The sequence below is a fragment of the Heteronotia binoei genome, chromosome 21, assembly GCF_032191835.1.
Source record: "Heteronotia binoei isolate CCM8104 ecotype False Entrance Well chromosome 21, APGP_CSIRO_Hbin_v1, whole genome shotgun sequence".
Taxonomy (NCBI): domain Eukaryota; kingdom Metazoa; phylum Chordata; class Lepidosauria; order Squamata; family Gekkonidae; genus Heteronotia; species Heteronotia binoei.
Window position 1 is genome coordinate 13,476,343 of NC_083243.1, and position 8,932 is coordinate 13,485,274.

Below are 8,932 nucleotides of genomic sequence, written 5' to 3' on the forward strand. Positions count from 1 at the left end.
TTTTTCTCCATCTTGTGAAGTTCGCACCTGTTTTGTGAGCGACCTCCAGAGAGGACTGAAAATTCAGGCGGCGAAGTTCAACGTGGACGGCAGTGCTGAGGTAGGCAAGGAAATCTCCCGCCTTTTCAGTTTGGCAGCAGAAACTGTGTTCCTCGTTTTTTGGGGATTTTTGTAATTGGGTTGGATCTCAGGGGTCGACTCTGACCAAGTCTCTTTCAACTTAGCGTCCAGCTCCTCCTCCGGACGTCGACTACCCGCTGGACGGAGAGAAGATCTTGCACGTGACCGGAGCCATCAGGTGAGAAAATTTGAATTTTGCTTTTTTAAGAACATAAGAGAACATAAGAGAAGCCATGTTGGATCAGGCCAATGGCCCATCCAGTCCAACACTCTGTCACATAAGAACATAAGAGAAGCCATGTTGGATCAGGCCAGTGGCCCATCCAGTCCAACACTCTGTGTCACAGAAGAACATAAGAGAAGCCATGTTGGATCAGGCCCATGGCCCATCCAGTCCGTGTCACATAAGAACATCAGAGAAGCCATATTGGATCAGGCCAATGGCCCATCCAGTCCAACACTGTGTCACACAGTGGCCAAAATTTTTTATATACACACACACACACACATATACACACTGTGGCTAATAGCCACTGATGGACCTCTGCTCCATATTTTTATCTATAAGCATAAGAGAATCAAGGCATTCCCTCAACTTCCAGGGGATCGACTGTGAGGCGGGATTTACTTTTGTACACCTTTCGTACTCTCAGTAACTCAAACAACCTGTAGCTTTTCCGGAACTCACACAGACAAATGAATAGGTTTCTAAACTGCACTGATAAACTTTATTACACTCAGGTTTCTTCTCCGGACAGAAAGCTAAAAAGTACATATGTAGAAAGGAATCTAGATTTTCTTTGTAACAAGATAAAGGGCTTATAATGACTTTACTCACTGCAGCTAAAGCGGTTATTACATGTAAATGGAAAGATGAGCAAACCCCTAGTCTATGGGCTTGGAATCTCAAAGTATGGGATGACTTTACGCTAGATAACGTTACAGGTGAGGTGCAGTCATGTGCTACTATACCTCCACATAAATTTGTAATGGAAAAATGGTCTCCTTTTTAAAGAATCCATTTTGCTAATTATTTCACTTTGTCTTAATTTGTGTAATAAAGTTTATGTTTATGTTGAGTTTATGTTGAGTTTCATATTTTGGAACTTTGTTTTTCTGTAAGCTGTTTGAGTTTATAATAAAGAAAAAAAAATTTTAAAAGAAAGAGAGAGCAGCCAAAATAAACAGTCTGCAATTCCAAAACAAACAAACAAACACAGATGTAAAAAGGCAAAACAATAGGTAACATTAGTACAATTTCAGAATACATAACAGTTAGAAGGTTATATAGTAGTATTTAGATATATTATACAGTAGTATAATATAAGAGCCAGTTTGGTGTAGTGGTTAATTGCGTAGACGCTTATCTGGTAGAACCGGGCTTGATTCCCCACTCCTCCACTTGCACCTGCTAGCATGGCCTCGGGTCAGCCATAGCTCTGGCAGAGGTTGTCCTTGAAAGGGCAGCTTCTGTCAGAGCTCTCTCAGCCCCACCCACCTCACAGGGTGCCTGTTGTTGGGGACGAAGGGAAAGGAGGTTGTGAGCCGCTCTGAGATTCGGAGTGGAGGTCGGGATATAAATCCAATATCTTCTTTTTCTGCTTCTTGACATCAACAATTATGCTGCCAAATCAATCTACGTAAGGCTAAGATTGCCCTTAGATAGCTTTTATCTCTAACCTACTTTCTTCTGACCTAGATGTCTAGCAGCTAGCTCTCAGCCTAAGTGCTTGATAGTGCTGGATAGCTTGGACCCCTTTTGGCCAATTTCATAAGAGAACCAACCCCAAAAGAAATGCTGCCACAGGCTGCAGGTAGCAAGATAGTCTTGCGGCCCTGCAAAGAATAATGAATATGTCGTTGTGGCCAAAACCCACCTTTTTCTTCATAGGGAACACTTTCCCTATGAGGGAAGGTTAGAATGGTTGGGAGACACGTCGACTGAGGGATGACATGATCGACCTTTACAAGATTATGCATGGGATGGAGAAGGTAGAGAAAGAAGTCCTTTTCTCCCTTTCTCACAATACAAGAACTTGTGGGCATTCAATGAAATTGCTGAGCAGTCAGGTTAGAATGGATAAAAGGAAGTACTTCTTCACCCAAAGGGAGATCAACACGTGGAATTCACTGCCACAGGAGGTGGTGGCGGCTACAAGAAAAGCCAGCTTCAAGAGGAAATTGGATCAACATCAGGAGCAGAAGTCCATCAGTGGCTATTAGACACAGTGTATTGTTGGAACTCCCTGTCTGGGGCAGTGATGCTCTGTATTCTTGGTGCTTGGAGGACCACAGTGGGAGGGCTTCTAGTGTCCTGGCCCCAATGATGGACCACCTGATGGCACTTGGGTTTTTTTGGCCACTGTGTGACACAGAGTGTTGGACTGGATGGCCCATTGACCTGATCCAACATGGCTTCTCTTATGTTCTTAAGTGTGACACAGAGTGTTGGACTGGAGGGCCCATTGGCCTGATCCAACATGGCTTCTCTTATGTTCTTATGTGACACAGAGTGTTGGACTGGATTGGTCATTGGCCTGATCCAACATGGCTTCTCTTATGTTCTTATGTGACACAGAGTGTTGGACTGGATGGGCCACTGGCCTGATCCAACATGGCTTCCTTATGTTCTTATGTGACTCACAGTGTTGGACTGGATGGGCCATTGGCCTGATCCAACATGGCTTCTTTTATGTTCTTATGTGACACAGAGTGTTGGACTGGATGGGCCACTGGCCTGATCCAACATGGCTTCTCTTATGTTCTTATGTGTGATACAGAGTGTTGGACTGGATGGGCCATTGGCCTGATCCAACATGGCTTCTCTTATGTTCTTATGTGTGACACAGAGTGTTGGACTGGATGAGCCACTGGCCTGATCCAACATGGCTTCTCTTATGCTCTTACGTTCTCACCTTACCAAATGGTGGGTGATCTTTCTGATCAGAATGCTGCCTTGTCTTCTGTGCAGGGAATCCTGAGCCACCCTTTTGTTTCTTGTCAACAGGGACTCCGTGGTCGAAATACTCTTTGAGCAGGACAACGAAGAGCAGTCGGTGGCCACTTTGATCCTGGACTCACTCTTACAGGTACGGAGATCCAGGACGCATGGGCATTTGGCTTCCCTTGAGCTCATCTGACTGGAAAGATTCCATTCACTATGCTTTACCCTGCCCCCCAAGAGAACCTCCATGTTCAGAGACAGTCAGCCTCCGAATCCCAGGGCCAGGAGGCAACATCAGGGGAAGACAGTGTCTTGTTGTTGGCCATCCAGAGGAAGTGGCTGGCCACTGTGTGAGACAGGAGGCTGGACTAGATGGACCCTCACTGGTCTGATCCAGCAGGGTTCTTCTGATGTTGTTATGGAGGCCTCGGCCTCTCTGCCTTGTTGTGGGCCCGCCAGAGGAACTGGCTGGCCACTGTGGGAGCACTGTGCATTCTTTCAAATGAATAGAAATGGAGGGGGATAGGAATCCTCAGGGGGGTGAGATATGGGGCCTGTGGAGGGCAGTGGTTGGGAGAGGGGGTTTATGAGGGATGTGATAACTTAAAGCACACCCTTCAAAGGAGCCATTTTCTCCATGGGGCGTAATCTCAGTAGCCTAGAGATCAGTGATCATTTTAGGAGATCTCCAGGCCTACTTTCATATGAACATATGAAGCTGCCTTATACTGAATCAGACCCTCGGTCCATCCAAGTCAGTATTGTCTTCTCAGACTGGCAGCGGCTCTCCAGGGTCTCAAGCTGAGGTTTTTCACACCTATTTGCCTGGACCCTTTTTTGGAGATGCCAGGGATTGAACCTGGGACCTTCTGCTTCCCAGCAGATGCTCAACCACTGAGCCACCATCCCTCCCCTAACCGTCCGTTTTGGCATTCCCAATTTCCCTTTCAATGCACATCCACATTCGCTCAGTCCATGGGTTTTACGGCAATCATATATTCCTATCTGTTATGCAACCACCTGGTCGTGGTTTCTCTGAGAGCCATGTTGGTGAAGTGTGCAGACTCTTATCTGGGAGAACCGGGTTTGATTCCCCACTCCTCCACTTTCAGCTGCTGGAATGGCCTCGGGTCAGCCATAGCTCTCCGGAGTTGTCCCAGCCCCAGCCACCTCACAGGGTGTCTGTTGTGGGGGAGGAAGGGAAAGGCGATTGTAGGCCGCTCTGAGACTCTGTGCTTGGAAGGGCAGCTGCTGTGAGAGCCCTCTCAGTCCCACCCACCTCACAGGGTGCCTGTTGTGGTGGAGGAAGGAAAAGGAGATTGTAGGTCGCTTTGAGACTCTGTCCTTGGAAGGGCAGCTGATATGAGAGCTCTCTCAGCCCCACCCACCTCACAGGATGCCTGTTGTGGGGGAGGAAGGGAAAGGAGATTGCAGGCCGCTCTGAGACTCTGTCCTTGAAAGGGCAGCTTCTGTCAGAGCTCTCTCAGCTCCACCCACCTCACAGGGTTTCTGTTGTGGGGGGAGAAGATAAAGTAGACTTTGAGCCGCTCTGGGACTCTGAGATTCAGAGTGGAGGGCGGGATATAAACCCAATATCTTTCTCTTCTTCTCTTCCCGCCAGTGTCCAATCGACACCCGGAAGCAGCTGGCAGAGAACCTGGTGGTGATCGGGGGCACGGCCATGCTGCCCGGCTTCCTGCACCGGTTGATGGCGGAGATCAGGTACCTGGTGGAGAAGCCAAAGTACAAGGAGACGCTGGCCACCAAGGCTTTCCGCGTGCACAACCCACCTGCCAAACCCAACTGCGTGGCTTGGCTGGGAGGTGAGTCTGAAACGGCTTAGAAGGAAATGGGGGTGTGTGTGAGAGAGAGAGAGACTCAGGGCTCTGGGTGCTCTTCTCAGCCAGTTTGGTATAGTGGTGAAGTGTGCGGACTCTTATCTGGGAGAATCGGGTTTGATTCCCCACTCCTCCACTTGCACCTGCTGGGATGGCCTTGGGTCAGCCAGAGCTCTGGCAGAGGTTGTCCTTGAAAGGGCAGCTGCTGTGAGAGCCCTCTCAGCCCCACCCACCTCACAGGGTGTCTGTTGTGGGGGAGGAAGGGAAAGGAGATTGTAGGCCACTCAGAGACTCTGTCCTTGGAAGGGCAGCTGCTGTGAGAGCCCTCTCAGCCCCACCCACCTCACAGGGTGTCTGTTGTGAGGGAGGAAGGGAAAGGAGATTGTAGGCCGCTCTGAGACTTTGAGATTCGGAGTGGGGGGTGAGATATAAATCCAATGTCTGTCTGTCTGTCTATCTCTGTCTGTCTGTCTTCCTATCTATCTTTTGTCTATCATCCTCCATCCCCCCATTCCCCTATCATCTATCTATTGTGGACTTTTATCTGGGAGAACCGGCTTTGATTCCCCATTCCTCCACTTGCAGCTGCTGGGATGGCCTTGGGTCAGCCAGAGCTCTGGCAGAGGTTGTCCTTGAAACAGCAGCTGCTGTGAGAGCCCTCTCAGCCCCACCCACCTCACAGGGTGTCTGTTGTGGGGGAGGAAGGAAAAGGAGATTGTGAGGCACTCTGAGATTTTGAGATTCGGAGTGGGGGGGTGGGATATAAATCCAATATCTGTCTGTCTGTCTGTCTGTCTGTCTGTCTGTCTATCTATCTATCTATCTATCTATCTATCTATCTATCTATCTATCTATCTATCTATCTATCTATCTATCTATCTATCTATCTATCTATCTTCCTCCATCCCCCCATTCCCCTATCATCTATCTATTGTGGACTTTTATCTGGGAGAACCAGCTTTGATTCCCCACTCCTCCACTTGCAGCTGCTGGAATGGCCTTGGGTCAGCCATAGCTCTCACAGAACTGTCCTTGAAAGGGCAGCTTCTGGGAGAGCTCTCTCAGCCCCAGCCGCCTCACAGGATGTCTGTTGTACGTGGTGCGGGGGGAGGTAAAGGAGATTCGGAGTATAGGGTGAGATATATATCCCATATCTCCTGGTGTCCTTTTGGCCCTCACTCAACCTTGTTCACTTACAAATACAAATCTCAGCAATAAAGAGGAGTCCAGTAGAATATTAAAGAGCCAGGAATTATAAGGTTTTTACTGTTAAAGAGCGAGGAATGATTTGGGTTTTGCTTCTAAAGAGCCTGGAGTGATAAGATATTTGCTCTTAAAATAGGCAAGAATTATTTGGGTTTTCCTCTTAAAGAGCCCGGAGTGATAAGGTTTTTGCTCTTAAAATAAGATTCTGACTCTTGTTCACGTGTGGACTTCTTCAGGAGCCGTCTTTGGAGCCCTTCAGGATATCCTCGGGAGCCGTTCCGTGTCGAAGGAGTACTACAACCAGACCGGCCGCATCCCCGACTGGTGTTGCCTCAATAACCCTCCCCTGGAAATGATGTTTGATGTCGGGAAAACGCCACCTCCGCTGATGAAAAGAGCCTTTTCCACTGAGAAATAGGGATCTGGCCGAGAGAGGACCCTCCCCCCCCCCCCCCCCCGTTCATTTGGCACTTCCCCTCCCCCGTTCCTTTCCCACATTCTGGTGACTGCAATGGAGCTGAACGGGGAGCACCCTCCCAAGCAGTGCCGCCACTGGATGCCCCTCCCCCCTTTCTGTCTGACAAAACCAGCGCCAGTGATATATTTATGGGTACCAGCGGCAAGATAGGTGCCCCCGGGCTCTCGACCCTCCTGTATTATTCAGAGGTGGAATTCTAGCGGGAGCTCCTTTGTATATTAGGCCACACACCCCTGATGTAGCCAATCCTCCAAGAGCTTACAAAAAAGAGCCTTGTAAGCTCTGGGAAGATTGGCTACATCAGGGGGGTGTGGCCTAATATGCAAAAGGAGCTCCTGCCAGAATTCCACCCCTGGACCATTATTTATATAGTTCTTTAGAAGTGGAGGGTGAGAACTGCCTGGAACCTGTAATTGCACGTGTAACTTTCTTTCAGCACCGTGTTTGTTTTGCATTTGTCGATGGCTGAAATATTTAAAAAGCGGCAGAGTAAAACCTGCTTCTTACATTGTGTGTGTGTGTGTGTGTGTTTTTGGTGCGGGGGGGGGGAACCTGCAAAATGACTCTGCCTTGCTCATTGCAGACTATCTCTTCTGGGATGTGTGTTGGGGGGGGGAGTTATTCTGAGAGATCTACTGGAGCAGGGGTGGCCAAACTGTGGCTCTCAAAGCCCCCAACGCCCCAGCTGGGGGCCTGGAAAATGCATTTAAAGTTAAAGTTGCTTTCTTTCCACCTCTCCCCCATCTTCCTTCCTTCCTTCCTTCCTTCCTTCCTTCCTTCCTTCCTTCCTTCCTTCCTTCCTTCCTTCCTTCCTTCCTTCCTTCCTTCCTTCCTTCCGCTCTGAGAAGACCTCATCTGGAGTATTGTGTTCAGTTTTGGGCACCACATTTTAAGAAGGATAGAGACAAGCTGGAACAGGTCAAGGGGAGGGCGACGAAGATGGTGAGGGGTCTGGAGACTAAGTTCTATGAGGAAAGGCTGAAGGAGCTGGGGATGTTTAGCCTGGAGAGGAGGCGGCTGAGAGGTGATAGGATCACCATCTTCAAGTACTTGAAGCGCCGTCCTATAGAGGACGGTATGGAATTGTTTTCTGTGGCCCCGGAAGGTAGGACCAGAACCAATGGGTTGAAATTGAATCAAAAGAGTTTCCAGCTCAACATTAGGAAGAACTTCCTGACCGTTAGAGCGATTCCTCAGTGGAACAGGCTTCCTCGGGAGGTGGTGGGCTCTCCTTCCTTAGAGGTTTTTAAACAGAGGCTAGAGGGCCATCTGACAGCAATGAAGATCCTGTGAATTTAGGGGGAGGTGTTTGTGAGTTTAGAGTGGTTCCTCAGTGGAACAGGCTTCCTTGGGAGGTGGTGGGCTCTCCTTCCTTGGAGGTTTTTAAACAGAGGCTAGATGGCCATCTGACAGCAATGAAGATCCTGTGAATTTAGGGGGAGGTGTTTGTGAGTTTAGAGTGGTTCCTCAGTGGAACAGGCTTCCTTGGGAGGTGGTGGGCTCTCCTTCCTTGGAGGTTCTTAAACAGAGGCTAGATGGCCATCTGACAGCAATGAAGATCCTGTGAATTTAGGGGGAGGTGTTTGTGAGTTTAGAGTGGTTCCTCAGTGGAACAGGCTTCCTTGGGAGGTGGTGGGCTCTCCTTCCTTGGAGGTTCTTATACAGAGGCTAGATGGTCCTCTGACAGCAATGAAGATCCTGTGAATTTAGGGGGAGGTGTTTGTGAGTTTAGAGTGGTTCCTCAGTGGAACTGGCTTCCTCCTTGGGAGGTGGTGGGCTCTCCTTCCTTGGAGGTTCTTAAACAGAGGCTAGATGGCCATCTGACAGCAATGAAGATCCTGTGAATTCAGGGGGAGGTGTTTGTGAGTTTCCTGCACTGTGCAGGGGGTTGGACTAGATGACCCTGGAGGTCCCTTTCAACTCTGATTCCTTCCTTCCTCTTGCAGCTCTCAAATATCTGACATTTGTATCCTGCAAGTCTCAAACATCTGATTTTTATTCTGCGTGGCTCTTACATTTAGCGAGTTCGGCCACGCTTGTATTGGGAGTGTAAGGCTGGTACAACTCTTGATTCAAACTCCCAGTCGTAAAATTTGCTAGGTGGCCTCGAGCCAGCCACACGCTCCTTCAGTGGAACAGGCTTCTGGGGAGGTGGCGAACTCCATGGCAGAGTACGCCACTGCAGTCCCCGTCCTCCGCAGGCTCCACCGCCAAACCTCCAGGAGTTTCCCAACCAGAAGATGGTAAACCCAGCTGGCCACTCCTTGCCGTGGGCCGGAGGAGGAGAGACCTGTTTACCTTACTCTGGTGTGTTGTGCGGCAGCCACTGCTGGACCTATCTAAGTT

At 49.2% G+C, this 8,932-nt stretch overlaps 1 protein-coding gene across 1 annotated transcript in view; it reads left to right on the forward strand.

Moving 5' to 3' along the window:
• Positions 1-7,092, forward strand: part of ACTR10 (actin related protein 10) — a 30,490-nt gene extending 23,398 nt beyond the window's left edge. The window contains exons 9-13 of the mRNA XM_060262556.1: positions 21-100; positions 225-298; positions 3,128-3,209; positions 4,686-4,887; positions 6,345-7,092. Of these exons, the coding sequence (XP_060118539.1) occupies positions 21-100; positions 225-298; positions 3,128-3,209; positions 4,686-4,887; positions 6,345-6,526 (620 nt within the window). The 3' untranslated portion in view covers positions 6,527-7,092. The remainder of the gene's footprint in view (positions 1-20; positions 101-224; positions 299-3,127; positions 3,210-4,685; positions 4,888-6,344) is intronic.
• The last annotated feature ends 1,840 nt before the right edge of the window (positions 7,093-8,932 follow it).